This window comes from Chlamydotis macqueenii, chromosome 2 (assembly GCF_036417535.1).
Source record: "Chlamydotis macqueenii isolate bChlMac1 chromosome 2, bChlMac1.mat, whole genome shotgun sequence".
Taxonomy (NCBI): Eukaryota; Metazoa; Chordata; class Aves; order Otidiformes; family Otididae; genus Chlamydotis; species Chlamydotis macqueenii.
Window position 1 is genome coordinate 52,233,635 of NC_141557.1, and position 24,664 is coordinate 52,258,298.

Sequence of the window (24,664 nt, forward strand, 5' to 3'; positions counted from 1 at the left end):
CCTGATTAGGTGGCTACTGCCAGTCAGCACTACTTCACTGGCTTGAAAGTGCAAAAATAAGCAACCGAGGGGGGGTGCTGCAGCCCTGGGTGAGAGGCCAGTATTAGAAAGCACAAGCGAATTAGTGGTTTTACAGGGTAAAAGAAGAATCCTCAGAACACAGGGAAATCTAAGGTAGTGTGTAATAGTGGCATGAAAGAATAGGAAGGGAGCTATGCTTACTACATATGATGGAAGTGTGGCTATTCAGGACAAATCTATTTGCTTCATGATTTGTCTTAATCTTGCTATCTTTTATTGTAATATAATGCAAGGCAGAAGTGATTGCTTTTTTGTAAGCTTCAACTGTTCAATCTTGTCTCGGATTCATGTTTTAATTACTTAAAATTGGTTAAGCAACAGTTAACACTCTGGGAGAACTCCACCTCACCTTTCAAGTTCATCCTTCCTCCTCTTTCCCTAAAAGAATGTAACTACAGTAGTCTTCTAAATATGGTTAAAGAGTTAAACTAGACTTACTAAACTAGCTTACAACTAGACACAGGTAGTATTACTTAGATTCACTAGGATAAGATCCATGTGGGTTGAAATAAGAAATTGAACCATCTGATTTTTATAACACTTTTAATTCCAACTTGTACCGGGAATGTCAAGAGTCAATGCATAAAAATTTTAATTCCAGGGCAAGCATCTGCAGCTACTGTCAAACTATGATTTTTATTTAATATGACACAAAACACATTGTAGAGATTAAAGATCATTAAATTACACTTTCAAGCAATAACATGTCTCTCGTAGGTGAGCATTATGCAAAGTACATGCTGTTTACAACAGTTACTATAAAATTTTCTGCAATCTTATTTCATATTTGAAGTCCTTTAAACAACCAAACATCTATGCAATCTCGACTACTGTTCAATCGCCTTTAAATTTATCTAATTAAATTCCTTTCTTAGAACAAGAGCTAGCAGCACATCCAATTGCACTGGTCATTTTTTTTTTTAAACCAGAGATCAATAAACTAATTCATAGGCATACAGATAGCATCTATTGCAAATTGATTTTTCCATTATTTCCATAGCACTTTCCAACAAATCATTGCTAAAGATCATAAGAATAACATTTCCTTTTTCTAAAATACAAGTCTGCTACATATATAACAGCTTTTCTTTTTCTTCCAAAATGGAACACCTGATGTCACTACCTGTTAACTGTTGAGAACACTTACTCAAATCTATTTGGACCTAGAACATTACTTCAGAAAGACAATTTCTAGAAGAAAAGATTTAACAGGACTATAAAAGCAAAAAGCAAGTTTTTCATCATTGCACACACTGATGCCTGCTTATACATTTTTCTCTGTTATTGTAAAGATAAAAAGTAAGGCTAAATTTTCCTTATAATAAACCCATTAGTAATTTTATTGTAGCACTAAATACATCCTGCCTTGTTGGTAGTTTACAAGAACTAATAAAAAAAAATTTAGTTCATAAATAGAAATGCCTTTTACTAGACAACCAAATGCAGCTTGATTAATTTTCTCCAGTTTGGCATCTATAGGTTTGACACACATTGTACATCTGCATACATATCACACAAATACAACGTCTACTTGAAGTTGAAAATGTGAAAATTAGCATTTACTACTTCAGTTGTAAAATTCAAATTAGTTCAGCAATTCGTAACAATTTGCAGGTGGGCAAAGAAACGGTATGCAATAAGTTTAAAGTAGGTGTGTATCACACCTAGGCAATGAAACTACATGACCTGAATATTCAGAATTATTTGATTTGTGTTTAAAAGGCTGTTCACACAAAGGTTATATATCTGCTGTATAACTGTTCTGGTGCAAGGAAATAAGGGAAGCAAGAAGAGGCACCTTTCTATCCCTGTGGATTTGGAGAGGTTATACCATTATAATTTCAATTTTTAAAAAATCCTAAGCTACAATAGTTATTCTATTAAGCATGTACTTCATATAGAGCCCAAGTCCAGGAGATTCTGGGTTTAAAAGAATAATAAAATCACATTTTCATGCTAACTGCAAACTCCTTTCTGTTCTAGATGAAAAGGTTTGGAATACACTATAAAACCAAAACATATATATTTCCCTTATGATTGCAAAACTCAATGTAAACAGTAACAAAAAGCTTCTTTGTAAATAAAAATTACTTCGGTGAAAAAAATGAGGGGATAAAATAATGCAAATTTTTCTTTTCTTATTATTAATATTTAACGTAAGGGAGGAGATGAGATTCTCAGACAATAGCAAGAGAATAAATTTCTTTTGTAACAGAATATTTTATTGTGGGACTAATCATATCTATTTTATTACCAAACCTCATAAAACTTCTACATTACTTATTTGGAGTTCAATCCAAACTCCACTGAAGCAAATAAGAATCATTTCACTAAGAGCCTATGCAGTATGGATCATCCTTCTTTATTGAATGCAGTCTGCATTAGGAAAACTACTAAACATAACCATGGCACTCAAAACTGACAACTTTCCAAAAAGAAAAAAAAAAAAAGACAACTTGTTTGAACAGTTGTTCTGAAAAGCAGTATGTTCAAAAATACAATCCCATTAATTCCAACGTCAAATAGGCTACATGCTGAAAAGAATTTTTGGAATGAGACTTTATACTGTTCATATTTATCCAGCCTCATTATTTCTATACTGAAAACACACGTACCATGGTTTGAATACTTCAACTATTTGCATTAGATATACTTGTTCAAACAAAGACAGAAGATCATACTGAATTAAAGTAAACAATAACTTTTCTAATATAGAAAATGCATCATCAAACAACTTCATTTCAACCACATATCAAAGAGACAATATTAAATCCTACCACAGCTCTCACTTTCAAAACAATATATGCAGCAGTGGAGTATGGTAACTACTATTTTACTACACTTTGGTTTGTACTAACAATAACAATATTTCTTTGTTGCAAGGGGATTCACACAAACAAAAGAAAACAACAAAGGAAATCTACCAAGAAAAATGCGAGTTTGCCTAAAACAAAGTTTTAACAAATATGGAAAAATGTAAGCATTTGTTCTCTGGAAAGAAATCTTTTTCCTCATTCTCCTTTCAATTACACTGATTCTAATTTTAAAAGGTTACAACAGTAATTGTTAAGGAGAGCACTCTTCTAATTTTGGTTTGAAGGACCTTATAAAATAAGCTTCTATTTCAACTACCTGATTTTTGTCATAATGTCAGAACTCATCTTTCATTCAACTGCATAAGAAAACTGTCAACCATATCCCAGTTGCTTTTAAGTTTAAAGGCCACAGATTCACACAGCAAAAGCAGACTCAAGAGACTCGTTTTTTTCTATCTATAGGTCTTACTCAGTCACGCCATTTCAAAGTGATAAAGAGTCACCCATCTATCATAACAATATCTAGTATTCTTTAAAGTAACCAGAAGACTCCCACTTTCAAACTTAAACCATCACATAAGTTAACTCATTCACAGTAAAGACTGAAACAAAGGCAAATCTGACTCATGTATAATCATACATGGAAAGGCAGTTTTCTCCCATTTAGAGAAATGTTTTCTTAAACAGTAAGGAAAAATATTTTTCCTTAACACTTTTGTTTTTTTAATTTTTTTGTGAAATACAACAGCGCGTAAACGTAAGTCTTTTTTTTTCCAGCAAGGAATCTAATTGTGTCTCAGCTTGCCTAATAAGGCAGGTTAGAAAGTAAAATAAATCTCCCAAGAGGAAAGCACAAAACGCATAAAGTAACTTCTTAGCAAAAGGTATGTGTCATGAAACAAGGGTGATTCTAAAACAATACAGGGCTGAGGGAAGAAAAGGAAGAAAAGCTGTTTTACTCCTTGTGAACTTCCAGTATGGGAATGGTTTAGGAATGAATTTTTTAAAAACATAGTTATTCTGCAGCTATCACAATCTGAAATGATTAGAACATAAAATCCCCATAAGGAAGGACATGGTCAGCCTCAGACAATTTTGTTGTGAATGTTACACCAGCCAAACCATTCCACCAGTTTACAGTGTACCATAAAATATTTACACAAGCTATGAACTATAAAATATTTTCACATGAACTATAAAATATTTACACTATCAACATCAGTTAGGAAAGAATGATGTACTGTCAAGCTGGTGTGACCTAGGAGTAAAGATTTTGTGGTCACAGATTAAATAAAACTATTGCAAATCATCTGGAAAGTTACAAGGAAAATTAGGTTAAACAAATTACTGCTTCCTGGTCTCTTGGATGGTAAATGTAACCAGGAAAGCATAGCTTATATGCTTTAAGCTAAGTTTTACCAACAACATAAAGAAAGGTTAGGCTCATAATCAAACTGTACTGACCTCTCTGAATGTTCCTTCTAGCAAGGTATCCAGATGTTGAAGAGGAGCAGGAGTTTTGTCTTTGAATCGTGTCAGCAATCGCCGCTCAATAGCTCGAAACTGTACAGCCCTTTCAGATAACAGCTCCTGAAACTTTTCAGCATTCAAACGGAGCTGCAATTTAAGGAGTTTCAAGCATTCAGGTTAAAGGTCATATACATCATGTATGCACATTCCAAACAAAATGGGGAAATGACAGTAAAATTTTTGGGAGAGTGTGTATTATTATTAATGTCATTTATACCACTTGCATATTTTACATTCCTCATGAACCTAACATTAACATCTAAAATTCATTAGCATTTAAATTAATCCATTAAAATTCATTAACATTTAAAAGAATTATCATTTGCCACCGAAATCAAAACTAATTGTCAACAGACACAATAATCTGTGAAAATGCATAAATATCTCATCAAGAAGCCTAATAACAGGAGTGAAATTTCACCCGTAGAATCTGAAGGCTTCTTCTTCATTTGGTGTGCTATTTATGACACATACACACAGTGTACTGGACTTGATACTCATTCTAGTAGAAAGTAAATGGTTATTCCCTTAAGTATGAATAGAAATACTAAATTCTGTACTGTTTCAGTTATTGTCTTTTTCTGAAGTGGAATTCTTTTTCCTTTTATATATAAGCTACAGCAACAAGCTTTCTTAAAGTGTTCAGAAATCTTTGAACAACGTTGTACATCAAATCCCCAGGTAATAAGAATTCTTATTTTATATTTTAATCACTTTACCATTTTCCAGTACATCTCTCTAACAAAAAATGACTAAATAAAAGGTGAGTCTTTCAAAAAGCTGGGACTCCTCTGTACAGCTGATGTACTATAACTAGCAGAAGTTATGAGAAGAAACATTAAGACACATAGCTTTCCACATGTGAGCATTATGACACACATCCATTTTAAAGTGTCCCAAAACAAGCAGAAAAATAAAGTTTCCTAAATTTAGAAAATAGATTATATTTAAAAATAAGCAAACATACTATTCTGTCAGTATCCAATTATGAAGGACAGTTAAGGGAGGCTAAGAGAAAAAGAAACACTATGCAGCTTTTCTAGAAGTAGGAGGAAAAAAGGGACATCTCAAGCAACACTGTCCCAAGCTTGCCAAAAATGTTTGAACTAACAGGGATGGGAGCATTAGGATCCTATCTCCTTGATAGATCATCTGATACTTTCTAGAACAGATAATTACTGTAAAATTTCATAAACTTCAAAAGTCAGTTGCAATATAATTAGATTAAATTTCCTCACATCTACATTTCAAACTTCAATGTATTTAAGCTTGTAACACAATCTAATGAAGCCTATATTTAAGCTGTTTCTACAACACCAGTCACTAAAAAAAACCCCAAACTTCTGGAATTTCAAATTATTTCAAAGACTAACAGAATAACTACACATGAGCTTGAGAGATAGACCTGGATTGAGGCTGACTCATTAAAAAATCCCAGAGAATCCCAACTACAACTTCCATCTTTCTGTGTGGTTGATGGCTCCCTCTCACAGAAAATTTGGCAGCGTGAAAGAACATCCAATAGTATTTTTCACTCTTACATACCTACATTACTGCTTTTGCCTATTACATGCATTTAATAGACATTTTGAAATAGCTATTCTCTTATTTTACTGGAAAGATAAGGGGTGAAGAAATGCATATATTTTATTTTATTAGCTATTTCTACAAGCTAGCTAAACAATTGGAGATTTTTCATTATTATCTGCATGACCAAACAGCAAAAAGGATTTACATTTATTTTATATCTGGTCTGGTAAACTTCCTTGAGCCTCCAATGCCACTACTACAGGGGCAGTTTTTTAAAATCTGACAGAATTTTTAGTATATTTACCAGGATGATTCAGAAAAAAAATGCTAATGGCTTCATTATTATGGAATAGTAGCCTAAAAATAAGAACAAATTTTAGAAATAATTTTACAATTAACGTGATGTAAGTGAATGAAGAACTCATGGCTTCTTTACAAGTAGTGAGCAGAACAGCAAATACTAGTACCATAATTTGTATCATTTGGAGACTGCACGCTAGCTACTTGCTCTTTGTTAATCACAAGGGCTGTCACAGAGACAAGGCATGTTCCATATCTTAAAAACTAAATTACAACATTTTTTCCAGCTCTATCTTAGATGCAGCTTTCTATTTTCTGAAAGCCAAATGTCTGTGATAGCTATAGTCATAATCTGATTAATCATAGTACTAACATAAAAACACTTCTTAAACTATCAGAACATTAACAATTCACATATTATGTAACATACCTCAAAATGTCTATCAATTAGTTCAAAATATTCTTGCAGAGGAATTGAACCAGAAAAGGTACATGCAAAATCTTTGCAGTTTTGCTTCTTGAAATGTTCTTCAAGTCGAAGTATGAGCTCTTTTGTTATCAGCCAAAGGTCTTCTAGCTGGTCACTCTGGATCCTATAACGTTCTTTGAAAACAAGAATGAATACAAGACTAATGAACAAACATTTAAGCTACATACAATCCCAATACAACATAGTTTAGGTAACACACAAATTTAACTTGCTACTTGTATCCAAAGTCTATGTGAGATTTTTTAAGAGATACACGTTCACCTGTGTTAAAAAAATACTTGTCTTTTATTGATGCCAGTCCTAAGTACTCTCTCTTTTATGCCAACTTTAGCAGGCAATTTTGTAGCACAAAATGAAAGTATTTATTGCTTCAGGACTACTTATTTCAGAGTACGAGTCTGTTAATGAAGAACAAAAAGCTAAGAACTACCATAATAAGGGAACAAGAGAATTACTGGATGATACTAAGTCACAACAACAGGCTTTCTGCAATTCTCTGCCATAACATAACCTTAGTGAGCTTTTCTGAGGATCGGAGGCAGATTTAGGCTCAATTCACTGTGGACCATGACGGAAGCACAGCATCCTAAGCATCCGATAACAGTGCTAACAAACCACCTACAATCCTCTTAAAATCATGAATGTCTTTTGGAAATGGTTACTGAGTTCTTAGACAATACACTCTATAATATTTATTACATCTCCACTTCCTGGGACATCCCCTAGTAGGAAAAGTATTATCATATCTATTATGATAGACAATAATATTGAGTTTTGATAGTGCTATGCTTCACTCTAGATACAGCTAATATTAGTAGAAGGTGATTTTTATCCATCTACACACTACGGTTTTGTAAAAATGGCTTAGTGTAGAAATAAATGTTAATATAAACTGAAGTAAAAAAAACAAAGCCTGTTAGCCAGTGTGATCTGTCCCAGCAAATTAATTTAACTCATCGCATTTTTGTGAAATTCAAATTATCAACCTAGTGGGATGAGATTTTATTTCTATTGTTTCTAGTCCACATTGCATAATCTTCTCTTCAGTTTCCAGGAAATCAGAATTAACTAAATGTTGAAAGGAAAACATTGTGGAAAATCATAGCAGCTTTTTAATTTTTTTTTCAGATAAACACTTTGAAACAACAGTTCCTTATTTCGTTTTCATTATAAATCTACCAATACCTTATCCTAAATGATAGATAGAAATGCAGCTATGAGGAAAATAGTTGCTGAGGTTTGATATAAAATAGGGGGGTTTTGCCCTTGTTAACAAGGTTCACAGTAAACCAAATTAACCAGAATTCTTTAGAACTTGAACATACTTATTTAAAATTTTCTCAACATTAGTAATTCAAGATTGTTTGACATTACCACTGGCATCATTCCCAGGATACGTATTTTACTGCATAGAGAATAACAAATTCTGTTTACAGTGTAACAGGAAAGAAGCAAGTTTTATTTAAAAACATGCCTGTTAAAGAAAAGAACACCATCTGCTAAAGATAACATTCAACCTAATATGCATTTTTTAAGCACTCACAACGTAATGCCTAGATTTAGTTGGATGTATCATCATACTTTGCCTTAAGTGATTTTTCCTTGAAGAAAATTAGCTCAGATGTTTTCAGGCCAAATCAACAGTCATTCCATTTATAACTGACATATCTAATACATTAATGGTTTTAAATGGATAAAACTAATTTCCTCCAAAATGCATATTTAGTTTCCATACATTGTTTATTGGTCAATACAAACACAATCCAGTTTTACCACGGCCTGAGTAGACAGTATTGCAGTCATTTGTTTTACGTGATCTTTCAGCTCTCAAAAAAGACAAATCAGATTTAGAAACCGTATGAAACTTAGAATATTTAGTCATACTAAACACATGCTTTAAACAGAAATACAATGAAAAAGATAAAGAAATCACTATGTTTCTGCTCATCCTGGGTTTTTTTATAATAGCCAACCAACTTGTGTTAGCTTTTTGTTAAAATAAGCTCTGTTACAGAAAGATACAATAGATTTTCAGAAAATCATCAAACAGAAAAGCAGGAGGCTGAGGAGCATCAATAGGTTACACAGGTTACAAAGGCTTTTAACACCACAACAGTTTGTCTAACTAGCACAGCCTGCATCAAGAATGGTTGCCTTGCCAGTAGGTTATCTGAAGAAAGTTAAGAAGATTCTGTTCATTTCTCAGCTAGGAAGCTCACATTAGTATAAAAAAAATCCAGCCACAATTAGCAGTCAAGCCTTCGTTACACTTTGATTAAAAGACAGTTTTAAAAAATTTCAGAAAAAAATCCTTAAAACCTTAATCTATGTGGGTTAAGCTCCTTTTTAATATGTATTAACTGTCAAAATGAACTTCAGGCTGGGCTTCGTTGCAGCAATCCTATTCACAGGCTGAAGTAATGTCTTCGATTACTGCATTGTTCAAAATGGATTAGGTAATACAATTAAAAATAAATGTGAAAACAGATATCATTCATGTTTGCAGCTTCAGCAGTGAAACCCAGCTGAGCCTGGAGATTTTCATTCCTATATGAAGTTCTTCCCATTCAAAACTTGAGGTCCATTTGATATGGGATACAGAAAAAGATTTCTTCTTCCATTGTCCAAGATTAATTTATTTTATGGAAAACCAGAAATACGGACTGATGAGTCCCAATGAGCTTCCTTACTTTTCCAAAACACCATTACTTCCAGTCACTATTTATCTACACATACAATTTTCTTTTTGAAGAACATTTACACAATTACAATCTTGCACAAGTGCTTTTACAAAGTATAAACTCAGTGTTAAACTACATAGCAGAAAAAGGACCTCCTAAAAATACATTATCTCATCTGCATTCATTAGTTGCATAGATGATTTGTCTACTCAATCATGATCATTTTAGTACCATGAAATTCTACCAAAAATGCTTTTGTATTATGAATAGTCTCTGTTTATAAAAATATTTGAGTATCGAACCTTCTACAATTTTTTTAACTAAGTTTTATTTAGGTAACATTTCAAATAAGCAAATCTCTCTAAGAAATTCTGTAACCAACCCAATCCAATGCATGAAGTGGATGCTCAAAACAGACTGATAATATAAAAGGTGGCATCAATTTGTTTTATAAAGTAAGGATTCCCAGCCATAAAAAATGAGTAGTCACACTAAGAGAAAAAGATATTTAGAGTGTCCTTTGTAAAGTGAACTTCACAAGCACTGTGGGAAAGTTTATAGTAAGACGGCAAGCGTCATTCCTACCTAGTAAATAAACAAACCTGAGAGGAAAAGGTTGAGGGTTTGGGGTGGGGGAATTAAAAGTTATAGCCTCACTAGAAGCTGTAATACGTTCATTCTATAGATACAAATTTGTCCTTTTCACACCACCAGATTTAGCAACTATGCAAAACAAAATCCAAATGAAAAATTTAAATTGTAATCCAGAAGAAAATAGTTATTTATAAATCCTTCAAATTATTTAGTTTTTAGAAACTATCATTGCATGTCTAGTTAAACTGCTTAAGATCTACTATTCAAACAAATATTTAAAACAAACTAACAATAAAATAGTATGCAAATAATGCATACACAAAAACAAAAAAGGCTTTGAACCTTAGAAATGTAAAGTGATTCTTGATATGATGAAAGTTACTCTCCAGATGGTTTCTGTTTTTAACACATTTGATTACATTAGAAAACATTAAAAATATTATCTCATAGCTCACAGCTGATGTCACCAATATTTATATAACCCATCATGAATACTTATTTTTTAAAACAGTGAGGCAGATTATTTTTGTGTTAACAATATTTCACATCAACAAACCAGATTCTGGTTTCTCACTTAAACAATTTTCAGAATGCATTCTCACAGTGTTCCCTTTGAACAGGGAATTAGGTATTAGGCGCAATAGGTATTCTAGCTTTTCAATACAGTCTGCTGTATTAAATGAAGACTTTGTGCTCTGCTGGCATGGTAAACGCTAAATACAATTGAACTGATTTGGTTCCAAGGCGTACGCCAAGAAAGAGTTTAGCAAGTTGAGTACTTGCTCAGGGCAAGACCATAAACTCTCCAAAATGAAGAGAATCAATCTTTTTTAATGAGCACAAACTCACCGGTGGTTGGAACATGAATAGTCAATTCACAAAGTGCCCTATACAAGAGACACTGGACCAGGTAGCGGTATATCTACATGCATGTTTGTCCATTTTGTAAATATAACAGGAAGGAAATTGAACTCAAAATCCTGTAATTACAAAGATATACAGGTATCTAAACATAGAGATAAACATTTATTTAGATGTGGAGAACCAAGTGAGTAGGGTCTAATGCCTACTTAAAGTCGAGGATTACTGAAAGTCAGTGGAGAGTTAGAAATCTGCTTTTTAATCCCTTTCAAAAATTCCAGTAGATGATTACTTCCAAATACAGGTGTTGAAATATCTTTGAGGAACAGAGCAACAGAGTAATTTTTTCAATTACTATAATGACAGTATTAATTCACTAACAAAAACATCACTAAAAACCTGAAGAAAATCCAATTTCTTCAGATAATTGTCACTGTAGTGTACTATATTTTGGGTATGATTTTTTGTTTTGTTATAAAATTTAGTGCCTTCCCTAGTAACATAATTAGATAGTTGAGAATAAGGATAAGACTTGGGATAAGAAGCGGTTGGTTAACACTTTGAAACTCCTCCTTAATTCTCACACAGTGATTACCCTTCTTTATATGACCCACATTCTCATTTTGTACATACATTAAGTGATTATAAGGCCTCTTTTACATTACTACTAATAGCACTTACGTGATGTTTTTGAAGCAAGTAGAGTGGTTTTTGAACCAGTTAAAAACTGAAATCCCAGAACATTTGCCTGGTCATCCTCAGATGGATCAACAAAGTCTGAAAGATAAAGTTAACTACAGTTTTCTATATTTCGACACTGGTATTCAACAAACCTCAGGCCATAGCCAGGACCGTATCAAGCTTCACATGAACAACTTAGGAAAGGCAATTTGAGTAAGACTGCTCCCCTTCTTAGAGCTCAGAAGTAAAGAACATCAGCAGTAGTTTGGTATACCCTCCCTTTATTTACAGGTGGAAGCTGAGCCACACACTGTTGTTCTTCCCCATCCTGGAAACAAAAGGTAGGTTTCTCAGAGGTTCACCTGTACCATCTTAAAAGAACTGTGATTAGTGTACAGCCCAAAGACTATCACTTTTTACCAGATGCAAGGTCACCTTTAATTAAGATATTTATGCAGAAATTATATGGAAATTATCATGAAAGTGTTGCTTTTCAGCTTTCAGTACAGAGCACAACAAACAAGAGATACATTTTCTTTATTGAGTACACCAAGAATATAAAGTTACTTCACAGATCACATCATAAACAGCACGCTTTATTTCCCTCCCTCCCCCTCCACTAAAAATGCAATGAACACAAATGAGAAGATATTAATACATTCTTTTGGAACACATTAGGCCTATGCTTTGTGTTACATTTTCACCAATGCATCCTTAAGTTAAAAAAAAAAAAATGCTCTATTTTGAAAGAATCTGTAAACAGAAATCCATAATTCCATAGACTTATCATTGCTTAGCCATAATGGAAGCCTATGATTAAAACCCCAAAATGTAGACCTTTGAAAAAAGTTTCTCTGTTTTAAGTAAGTACTACACAGCACATCTACTTGAGAGAAAAGGTATATTTACCCTCAAAGTGAAGAAAATCATGCTACCAAAAAACCCACCCATGCCTACTCCATTGCTCTCAGACAAATGTGAAACACAAGCTTTTCAAGAAGAGGTGCAGCTCCACCTTAAAAATATTATATTAAAGCTGTTGGCCCATTCAGCTCTCAGAAGACTGTACCAGAACCTTAGTCATCTGAAGTTCAGAAACTTAATCACAGCCAGACTTAACTTATTCACAATCACTTTACAAGCTCTGTTTATTCAGGTCTTCTTATGCTAATATGATCATCTAGATCCATGATGCAGCCACAAAATATTTACTGAAGGGAACTGTATTCCCTTTTTTTTTGCCTATGTTTTATTAAGCTAAATGAGTCATTCCTGTTGGAGTTCTTAACACATTTCATATTATAGACGCATTTAAAAATCTACCTGGAAAAATGGTGAGAAAACTGATGGGAGGTTTATTGGTATCAATAGTTAGCTTGTGGTTTGCTGCTTTTGAAGGTTGAGCTGGAAAGCAAATTAAGCGCAAAGGCAGCTTGAAGTTACACTGTGCAACTTTTGGTGTTCCTAAAATGAAAGAACACAGATTCACCTTTCATATTCATATTCTGAGTACAAGACACTTTAGACTGTTGTCCTTAAAGAAGTATAACAAGATATTTTTAATGTGATTTAGGAATACCTTAAAACACGTAAAATATCTTAAAACTATGTAAAATTCGCAATTTTATTTAAACTTTCCACCTAAAATACCTTTAAATTTGAATACTTCTAATTAGCTTTTCAAGTGAACATTTTCAACTGAACGGGAAAGAAAAAGTTATTAGCCAAACCTACTACATACCTGTATTTACACCAATTAACATGCAATGAAGATTAACATTTTATTTAATGCTCTAGACAAATAATTATACTTTAACATAGACAACAGCTGTGTGATTATTCCTGATGCTTCAAATACAAAATCGAAGTATGTACGTTTTCATCAGGAATATCACAAACTAAATCCTTTTTAAGAACACATTTACTCTTTTTTATACCCTTAAATAACATCTATGCAACATTCATATCATCTGTCAGAGGTTTGCAGCTTAGAAAAAGAATGTACCTAATAGAGATTATTACCCAAAGGTATATTAAATTCTATCTTTCAACTCATTGCATCATAATAAAACAGAACTGCAGAAAAAACTGGCTACTACCTTTGATATTGGGATGTAGTATCATATGCAATGTTATCAGAATGGTGCAAGAGAAAAGAGGAAGTTTTAACACTAACATTTCAAGAACACATTCATTATAACGTGTCAAAAATTTGCTCAAATGTAAACATTGTTTTAAATTGTTGGCATGTTAGAAATTGCCTAGTGTGTTCTATGTGAAAGGTAAAGCGCTAGTTGCTACAAAATATGGAGTTCTTGCTCTTTTGGACAGCCAAATTATGGAGTTTTTGAGAAGGACTTTTTGATGAAGCAGTTAACAGTGAAACCTTGTTTCCTCTGGGTACAGACATCACTATAGGCAGCAATTCTCATCTTACTGAGAATAGTATTAATGTCACAGCAACAATCACTCATTCTCTCCCAAATAACCCACGAAACTCAAACACGAGCCCAACACTCACCACAGAAGAATTTAACAAAGTATATTTTTAGAGTGAATAAAGTAAATTACTGTCATGGATATACGGAGATAGAAAAGTAATGAAAGTGCTAGCTACACAGAGGTTATCAGTCATGTAAGTTTAGCAGGTTACTATAAAAATAGAGCTCAAACACTTAATAGTCATCCAAGCTTTTTGCTAACAACTTTGCTTGCTGCTTTGATCTCTCGCAATGAAAAATTATTTCTAAGGCTCATCACAGGGGAAAAACATTTCTAGAAGGCTCAGATTCATCCCTCTGGTTGTCGATTCATTAGCTCTTTCGGCTGGCTGATAATGTCTCCAAGAAACTATTCTGCAGCAGCTTACAAAAACCAAAATCACTGTAAAACAAGCAGAAAGCTTAAGACAGGTCCTCAAAACTAGGATATCCTCAGATTCCAAGGAAAATTCCTGAAAAAGTACTTGACAATAAATCCATGACCTTTCAGAATTATTCACTTAATTGTATCTTCATCATCTGATGGGAAAATTAAAATCTTTTCTTGATGACAACATAACACAAACATCTTACTATTGAACTTAGATATGGAGACTTATCAACAGGAAAAAAAAAATTACTGTCAAAACTAGCCAAAGAGATTTGGAAATTACTTTAAGTTTAAAAGATGTTTTTCTTCTTGTTTCAAACCAGCTCTTCCTAGATAGTCTGCTCTCAATCTGCCTCATCATAAACTTATTTTTGAATATTTCAGACAAAGGTCAAATCGAAACTAAATGAAATAGTATCTGGCTTTGAAAGGGGACTGAGGAGATTTCTAGTTGATGAGTCAAAAAACAACTACATATAAGAAAACCAAACCAAAAAGCTCCAATAAAATTTACCACTACAGTGAAAAACCCTTGCTGGGAAATCCTTTCAGAATATTTCAGTATTGTAAATGGTAGTAAAGAAACACAAGCAGTAGCAAAGTGTGGGAGCCAAAACTTTCTCAATTCTTTGGTGTTATATCTAGTAACACATCTCACTTTATCTAGAGCTGTGATACATTGTACAATATACAATTTTAGCACTGTAAGAAAGAAAAAATGTGAAAAAATTTCAGATTCTCTTCTACTCTGAAACACAACAGAAATTCTGTAACATTAACCTATAAGTTACTACTATTTAAAGGTATACTACGCACTTACCTGAAAAAGTAATGTTACATGCACTGTAGATACAATTTCACTTCCAAATTACTCATGCATTCATCTTAATTATATTTGAAATATAACATTGATACACATGATTAAATACAGTAAAGCTCTGATCTCTAATTTAGGATGTTAAATATTCAGAGAATTTATTTGTTTTCTGCTATTGATGACTCTGAATGTAACTAGTCCAGTGCACCTAACAGTAACCCAAACAAATTTTGTCCCAGATAATTCTACAAAGTTTATTGTGCTCCACAATATTCTCTTCAGTATCAGGTTTTCATCTTGATTAGAAATTTCTTAATACAAAATCCAAATCTTAATTTGTTAGAACGTTACCCTTTCAAATTATATAATTTTTTTTATATAGTTTATTTATATATGTAGTCTATTTTAAACAATTTTTGAAATTACTTTGTATAGCAGAAATTTGCCACATGATGATAGCTATTCTTGCCAAGAGTAGTATTTTATTGAGATAGTTCAAGTATCTATTTCCTGTACAGCACCTCAAGGTCCTCTGAAACATCCAGAAACCAGAAAAGGAAGGCAACTATTAACACAGTTATCTACTTTTATGGTTCACTTAGTATGGTCCTAAGAACATAAATATTGAAAAACAAGACTCAAATATACATATATTTATATATATAAACTTCTATTTAGGAAAACTGCAAAACTGAAAATACCCTTTCAGTTGATCTCTAAATCTACGACAGGCAACTTTTTTCCCTTCACCAAAAGGGGAATTTGCACTTAAATTATGTTTTTAAAGTTAGTAAAATATTTCCTACAAGGACTATATCTTTTCAACAAATATACAACTACATTGCAAAGCTATCCTCTCTTTTTAATCTACTTATACATAAGCTAACTTTCCAGTCCTGTTTTATCTTTTAATTGTACCTTTTGCAAGTATCATATCTACCAAAATCACAGGTAAGTTTTGTCCTGCTGGTATTCTCATTTAGAAAGCAGTATTTTAGCCTTGAATAAGATGTTTCCAATAGGAATCGGAATGAAGAGATGTTAAGTGACATCATTCTTAGACCTATTCATTCCAAACAGCATAGCATTAGCTACAAATCCTTAATAGCTGTTTCAGTTGCACCAAAAAAAAAAAAAGCTATAATTTAGCTGCCTAAGTTCTTGCTGAACATTGAAAAAATAACTACAAATATAGTAAAGAAAGAATATGCAATTGTGTTTTCCATTTCCAATCTCAATGCGTAAGGCACGTAATTCTTTGCAAAATTCCTACGCTACATATGAGAAAGTGCAATATACTTCACCAAGAAACATCTTTACTACTTTTTATTTTCCCTATGGGTAACTGTCTTCTTATGTCTAAGCCTCACTTACTTTCAATTTTTCTCAAATAGTCACACTTTCATAGCATCAAACCAAGGACAATAAGAACTTCTAGAAATAATAGGAGAAATAACAGCTCCCTTACAAATCTGCTTTATTCAGCATATGCTGTCACTCACAAAACCATTCAAACTTTGCATTTTTTCCATTCACTCACCTTCAGGATTGAGCTCTACCGTATCATCAGCAATGGGACAAAAGAGGAAAAAAAAAAAAGAATACATAAGATGCTACTCAAATAAGAAAAAAAGGAAATGTACTAACAAGTTTTAAAGAACTTAAGCAGTATTTATCAAGTAGACAATACTTAAAGACATACTACTAGCCAAAAAACAGACATGAGACTACATTCATCAATAGCGCAATCCTATCCAACTGAGTGACTCATTAACTTTCAGATGTATGAATCCCACAGAGACACACTTAAGACTGATTTGGCTACAGATATGGATATCTTAAAAAAAATTAAAAAATGAAAATGTCTCTATTCAGATAAAATGAAGTCACAAAGGCACTTAATTTTTGTTTACTAGTATATTATACTTAAGGATTTGATTGCCTTGTACAAATAACACTAGTATTTGTATGTAATTGAATAGAATTATCCCAGCTTAATTATTAAGTCAATATCAAAAAATTTAGCAGGATCTTAATTACACTCCTTTACTTAGAAGTCTTCCAAATTCTAGCATTAAAGGTAATTTTTTAAAATTTATTCTACAGTTCCCTAATTCTGTTAATGTCTTCCAGGGATTTTTTTTTTTTAATTGTACATAAACAATCAAACATACTTAAGATAGATACAAGATTTCTTTACTTCCCCAACCAAAAGACTTCCAAAATTCAATCTAATATCTAAAATACAAGCATAAGTTTAACTAGTATCATCTGAAAGAAATAATCCATTTATTTGTCAGTGAGAAATACCTTTTGATAACCTGATCTTGCAAAGCAAAATCGCAGAAGACCAGCAAAATAAAAAGAAAGCTTTCAAAATCAGAGGATCCAAGATACTTAAAAGTATACTACCTATACAGTTGTACCACAAAACCTGTCTAAAGCCACATCACTAAGCTGGACACTTAAGAAGGTACAGCATCTCATTCATAAGGAATAAGCAGTCAGAGTCAACAATACAGAGGGATTTAAGTTGTACAAGCTGTTTGTGCAGGCTCTCAAGAAAAAGTGAGCAGTGTCCTTTTCTCTCCCACCCTCTGCACTTCTCTGCAAGTCTTGTCTAAAGAGGGTAAGACCAAGTTCTTCAAAAACATGAGTTTCAGTTTTGTCTAGAAATAAACATTTTAATCATCACACAGCCTAAACTATCATCATAAATACAGTGTTTCTAGTGAGAAGTGATGTGAAGTAAGTGCTTAAATAAAAGCGTCCACATAGGACCACCACTCTCCCAGAAACCCTAACTCCACATGCATTTCTCTGATGCCAGTCTGCTCCATGTTACCCTTCCCTTTGTGCTGGCACAGCGCTGTGTTTGCACAGTGAACGAAACCAGCAAATCTGGCTGAGAAATAACTGTTGATTGTGTGAGCACAACAGGAGAGGAGGTGCAGGAACAAAGCCAAGCAGTGAGAAGTGAAGAACAGAGAGCTTAAACTGGTTTATGCTGCATTTAACTTAACATGGAAGCCTTGCCTAAATACAGTTTCTCAGTAGCCAGACACATTCACAAGGCTATGTGTAGAAAACTAAGCTAATCAGTCTTCAGTTATGGATAGCAGGGTAAATTTACATATTCTATCACTAGGGTCATTAGGGCATTATAAAACAGAACTACTTAGTTTCTGTTCTTTTGGGTTAGAATGAATATGTTCAACTGTTGGAAAGGAAGTGAGGAATAATCACTCCCAATGCTTATTCAAATCTCTTCCTCTGTGGGGAAGCAGTTATTGTCACATTTGTTAGCAGCCCAGAATGCTGAATAGTCATAAAGATGTAATTAACCTCTCACTCCAAGAGGTGGTCCTTTAAAGAGCAGAACGGAAACAAATTGATAGGACTGGGTGAGAAAGCTCATATAGCTGCTTCCCAAACCACAAGAATATGATTTTACCTCTATAAGACCAATCACATAACTTAGCAATCTTACATAAAACATGAACTAAAAATGAACATTAGACTCTGATACATAATTTTTCTTTAATTACTACTGCCCTCAATATATTTCAAAAGAACATTTATAAAAAATATGTAAAGAAAAAGACCTCGAAAAAGACAAATCAATTTGAAATCTCCAGTGGCTTACCTGTTGCTATATCATATGAAACCACACAATTTCCTTCTAGTTCTGATGGAGAACAATTCCCCTTCAAAAACACAGACAGGACCACAGTTTCAGATGAATCTCGTTCTAAAAACAATACAAAATTAAATAAAAGTAATAGCAACATATCAACAACATAGCAACAAATAAAAGCAACATTTTCTAGAACTTTGGGAAATAGTCTACTAAATGATGACAGTTGTTTCTATCAGTTCAGCTTTATCAAATCACTGGACATGCTTTTTTTTAAAATTCGGAATTTGTAATAGGCAAATTAGTCTCTCCAACTTATAACTATTTTGAGGCATAACCAATAAAACAATTCTGAACACTGAGAATATCAAAACAAATGCAGTTTTATACTGTAATTTTAGTATTTTACAAAGCCATCAGCCCTTTGCTCCTGTCATATGCTGAGAAAACATAAGAACTGTCCTTTCAGACAAAAGCAGCTGCCAGTAAAGCCCTTTTGCAATAGAGGCCATTACTGCACATTTCAGAGAAGAAACGGTCTGCAGTCCCAACTGAGGTAGCAGGACACACTTCTCTGGTTTTTAGCTTCACTTAGTCTTCAAGGCAATCCCACATGTCCCTTTACAACCGAATTGGAAAAAGGCTACAACTACCACACAGTTCATGCTAAGTTGGGAGCATATGCTAGACTGTCGATAGGTAAACAATCTTTCTGTCCCTGCTTTTAGTTTAGCAGTGCCATTTCTACATAGACAGAATTGCCAGCAGAACAAAATGCCCCAGCAAAAGTACCACAGATTAACTGATTATTTTTTTTCCTCCATCACAAAGCTGCCACCCTGCCTCTTCTCATCTGCCACACATCATACCACAATGAAGGAAGTAACTCCATTTCTTTCTACTTTGTCTTCCTCCACCAAACAGCTGTGGAGTGCAGGCAAGGGAAATCTGTAATTGCTTTAACTGCAGTATATCTGCAACAATGCACTTGATGGAGGCTGGACTACACCTTCCAAATATTCTCAGAAAAAGTAATATGATACAATAGCTACAATGGTAATATAATAATTTACCTAAATCATCAAAGATGAACTGGTCATGGGTCACTGCTAATGGAGCTTGTACACATACTACCAAGTTTGGTTTCTGCGCAGTCACTCTGCTCTGTATTGTTATCTAAATCAATTGACAGACAGAAGTATTTAAACAAAGCAACAAATTAATCTCTGCATAGCAGAAAGCAAACATAATCAGCAAAGAGATATGAAAAACCTGCAAAGAGCAATTCAGCAACACTGTTTAAGAACTTCAAATTTCAACTTCAAAACCAGTATTTTCCCTTTAAAATTCTTATTTACTTACAGCCAATAATGGAACACAATAACTTGAAAGGCTACAAAAAATGAGGCGATTTCTCACATTCTTTGTAATTTTAACCCAAGACAAACTAGTGCTAAAGAATTAACTAAAATGTTAGTATTTTGCAAGTGTCATGTGCATTTGTTCTAATGTAAATAAAAATGAAATGTTGCCTGGTTTAGGTGACTAAAATTAAAATTAAAAAAAAAAAAAGAATAAAAACGAAGCTAATGAAATAAATTATTTCCTTTAATTGCAAAGAGCAATACATAATCTTCCAAATAACTTCAGAATCAAGTTCTGTTTAATTTTTGAATGCAAATAAATTATTAAATTTAATATATAGGACATTCAGCACAACTACAACTCCAGATTATGAGAGCTGACCTAACCATAAACGTTAGTGGCCCTGGTTGCTTCTGTTGTAGGCAGTTATTTCTCTGCAAAACCAATGGATATAAAAAAAAAAAAAGTTCTTAACTCAGATCTAAAATGAAAGTGTAGTGGTGACTGAGATCTGAATGTGGTCTGCATACACGCAGACCATATCTGCTATCTATTATCATGTTTTGTATTGTTGGTCTACCAAGGAGCTCACTAAAGCCAGGTTAAATCAGTTTAGGAAAATACTATTAGTTATAAACTTCATAACACTTGACTCATTTTGATTACTTCAAAAGAATTAATATCAACATTTATTTTTGTTTAACAATACATCTGGGCTGCAAACAGGCCCTCAAGATCATTAATCACTATGAAAGTGAGCAAGGAAGGATCACATCTACCTCTGTACACACATCAGACAAACTTTGCCACATTTTCTGAAGCCAGAATCTCAATAAGATGCACAATGAAGATGGAATCAACAGCCTTACAGATGTTATGCCAATGACATGAGCTTAAAACATGCAGACATGAGGCTGCACACTTCAGAATTTGTAATCAAGACAGTGACATTTAAAGTTACTGGCAACTTCAGTGCATTACTCCATTATGTTTGGCTTTCTGCTGCATATAGGAGCTTGAAGTGAAGAATCCTGTTATCTAGAAACTTTTGTCAAAAATATCACATTTTAGTAAAACTTTTCTAGCAGGTCTGTCGGTGCCAAATTTAAATTTAAAAAAAATAATTTTAATATAAAAATAAGTATCACAAATTCTGTAAGTGTTTTTAGAGCATAATGCATTGTCTGCAGATTTTTTGGGTACAATAACAATCATAACAATGGCCAAATAATATTAATTAGTAACATTACCTACTTTGCAGAAAACATGCAAGGTATACATATACATTGGCTGCAGTTGTGCAATTCAAGAAAATATTTAATTTTAAAACTTACCAATATTGTTCTCAACTTGTCCAAATTCAGTAGTTTAGTTCAAATTAGTCTGACAGGAGTCATAACATGCAGCTATAATGTACAGTGATTTCTTACTTTCATAACTACCAATGCTTATAACTTTGTAAATATTAAAGAGTTGAATTCACTAATTAAAAGGATTTTTCCATCAACTACAATTAATTAGAATGGAGACATATGAAGATCATTTAAATGACTTTATCACAGGAAAAATATTCTGGAAAAAACCTGAAAGCATAATCACTGCTACATTTACTATTTTTGTTTCATTAAAAGGTATAAGATGCATAAACAAGAAAACAGAATGGGGCTTATCAAATACATAAACACATACATGCTTGTTTTAAACAGTGTTTGCCATTGGCCTTACAACAGCAATAACAAGCAGGTGAGGGAGAAAAACGGGACTTACCTGTGTTCCCAATACAAAAATCATAACTGCTCTCCAAAAATTGAATTTGGCAATTATAAGCACAATACCTTCCTCTGTAATAACTCACTTATACAATATATTGGCTTCAATGTAAAATAAAGCTGATAAATTCATACCTTTCTGGAGGTAATTTCAGTTTACATTACATATTTTAAGGTACCCTTATATTCACAAACAGCCTGATTCAAAGTCCAATGACATTCATCTGAACTTCTTTGAGCAAAACAGCCACAGACTTTTATCAGGATTAGGATTTTATCTTGTACCATTTTAGCATTTAAAAATGCAGAGAAAGATGTTGGACCAAGTACAACTTAACCACTCCAGCATAAAGGAATCTGGTTCAATAAATAGTCCAGCTATCCTCTGAACTTTTCACACAAGACAGAGGGAAAACTTGCAAGGTTTTCAAAAATAAGTCTCTACTGATATTCCTAGAAGATCCTCTCAAACTCAGAAATAAAAGTCATTATCCTTTTTACACAGTACTGAGGAGAAACTACAGTTGTATACACATGCATGCACACACACCTCCTTTTTTTTAGAATCAGTTACAGGCAGCAGCTCTCATGAAGGACTGCAATGATGTCAATTTTCAAATTAGATTTTCCTAGTATTTTTTTTCACTAGCAAAAGCTGTGAAAGTCTTTTTACAAAAGAAAGTCTACTTTTGCTTATTGACAACTAAGAAGGCAGCTGAAGATAAACTTCAGATTTTGAGTAACCAAGCATTTATTCCCTTTGAAAAGAGTTGGGAAAACTACTCTTATAACTTCAAAACCAACTTCATTCCACCCTAATAACATTTTTGTGTCTGCTTCTTGACCAGCCTATCAAAAATAAAACTCCAGTTGCTTTCTGACCTCAACAGAAGGCTTGCTAGAATGACACCTTGTTATACTAAGGAGAAAAATAATTAAGTATATATTGCATCTCAAACTCTACTCATTTTCATGATCTAAGTGAAATACACAGAAAGTGACAGGTTTGTTAAAATTTGCCACCACTATTTGAATGCTACTGTTTGAGTGAGGCACAGTACCTTTACTGTGACTGAAGGTATTGTCTCTGCTTTCACCTCACTGTCAATGGCTTGCTGTGAAGAAAAAGATGAAAACAGAATAAATTCAATATTCCACATGAATAAGTGAACACAATGAATGCAATATTACTTTCCTACCATCAATTTGGTAAACAGGGAATTAACAGTAAACGACTTAACATTCCTATAACAGATTAAAATACACAAAACACATGTTCAGAAGGAACACGGAAATGTAAAGCCTGTGTTTGAAATTGCCTGCAAAAAGGAGAGCAAAAGGTCATTTTGTCGTGTATATAAGAAACTAATACACTCTGATGTATATGTGAATATTTGAAACTGTTTTGCTTGGCACACTACTTTCCACCATATATTTATTTAAATTCTGGAAATACCTTCTGTTATTCAGTAGGGAAAAGTGACTTCCAATCTGCCAATATATTATATACACACCATAGTATGTACTATAAAATCACCACATACTGTCTTCTAATCAGAAATATATTTTGAACTTCAAAAGAAAATTATAGCAGGCATCTTGCTACCTCTGCTAATTGCTCTTTCAACAGGCAATTCCATCTAATTCAAAATTAATCTTGACCTCGCTGTCTATTTTAATATCTTATTTTCTGCTTATATTTCATTTTGCAACAGGTCAGTTTAAGAAAATGTTCCTGTTTGTTTAAATGACTGTATTTTAAAGAAACACTTGACTTCTGCTATAAAACCAAATTACTAACTTATACCTTCTCTTGATAAAACAGTAAATTAAGAACAATAAGATGTCCTCTACCAACTGTCCTTTTCATCCCAACGTGCCAGTATAAGATCCACATCTGCAAGCTCCTAAGAAGTCAGGAAGTTGGTAGGCTCTCTGGGTTCTAGAAATAGAACTGTGATTTGTACATTGTGTATCTTTTCCAGTTAAGAAAACACAGCTACTTTCATACTGGCTTGTCATGCCTACTGTCTCTGGTGACCAGTGGTTGATCCTGAAGCAATATCAGGGGTGCAAAGAGATTGATCCTTACCATATTCACTTTCAGAAATCAGCAGGACTTCGTGGATCAGAGGCCATACACAGGAGGTGGTGTTAAATAACCAGAACGGTCCTCCACTTGCTTATCTAATCCATTTTAATACATCTATATCCTCCTTGCTTTTACAACACACATCACAATTTAAACCTTTTCACAAGTATGGAAGTAGTATCTGCAAGCCTGTAGTTTCGAGGATCACTGCAGAAGCCCTAAAATTGTTCCTGCATTTGCTGTATTGATCGTTCCCCATGAAGCATCTTACCATTTTTTTCCTTTCTAGATGGCTACTGAAGGAATTCCCAGGAAAGCCTACCATGCAGGAAATTAAGAGATACAGACAGCCTTGGGAAACAAAGATTCAAGGCTGTGGTTCGACTGATATATTGAGTTACTTATATATGAAAGAGACCATTGCATCTGGAAGGCTGAGTGAATGAGGACATAGAATGCTTTAATCTCTAATGAGGACCTAACAGTTCTAAGTGTTAAGAGTAGATTATTGCAGCTAGCCAAGACCATGTCACACTGCCCTTTTCTCCA

At 33.4% G+C, this 24,664-nt stretch overlaps 1 protein-coding gene across 5 annotated transcripts in view; it reads right to left on the reverse strand.

Moving 5' to 3' along the window:
* The window catches only part of BBS9 (Bardet-Biedl syndrome 9), a 309,787-nt gene that overhangs the window by 225,877 nt on the left and 59,246 nt on the right, over positions 1-24,664 (reverse strand). For all 5 annotated transcript variants that reach the window (XM_086742981.1, XM_086742982.1, XM_086742983.1 and 2 more), the window contains 8 exons: positions 23,085-23,138; positions 19,963-20,065; positions 18,899-19,003; positions 16,793-16,807; positions 12,888-13,028; positions 11,565-11,660; positions 6,688-6,860; positions 4,362-4,514 (listed from right to left, as the gene is read on the reverse strand). In XM_086742981.1, coding sequence (XP_086599107.1) covers positions 4,362-4,514; positions 6,688-6,860; positions 11,565-11,660; positions 12,888-13,028; positions 16,793-16,807; positions 18,899-19,003; positions 19,963-20,065; positions 23,085-23,138 — 840 coding nt within the window. The remainder of the gene's footprint in view (positions 1-4,361; positions 4,515-6,687; positions 6,861-11,564; positions 11,661-12,887; positions 13,029-16,792; positions 16,808-18,898; positions 19,004-19,962; positions 20,066-23,084; positions 23,139-24,664) is intronic.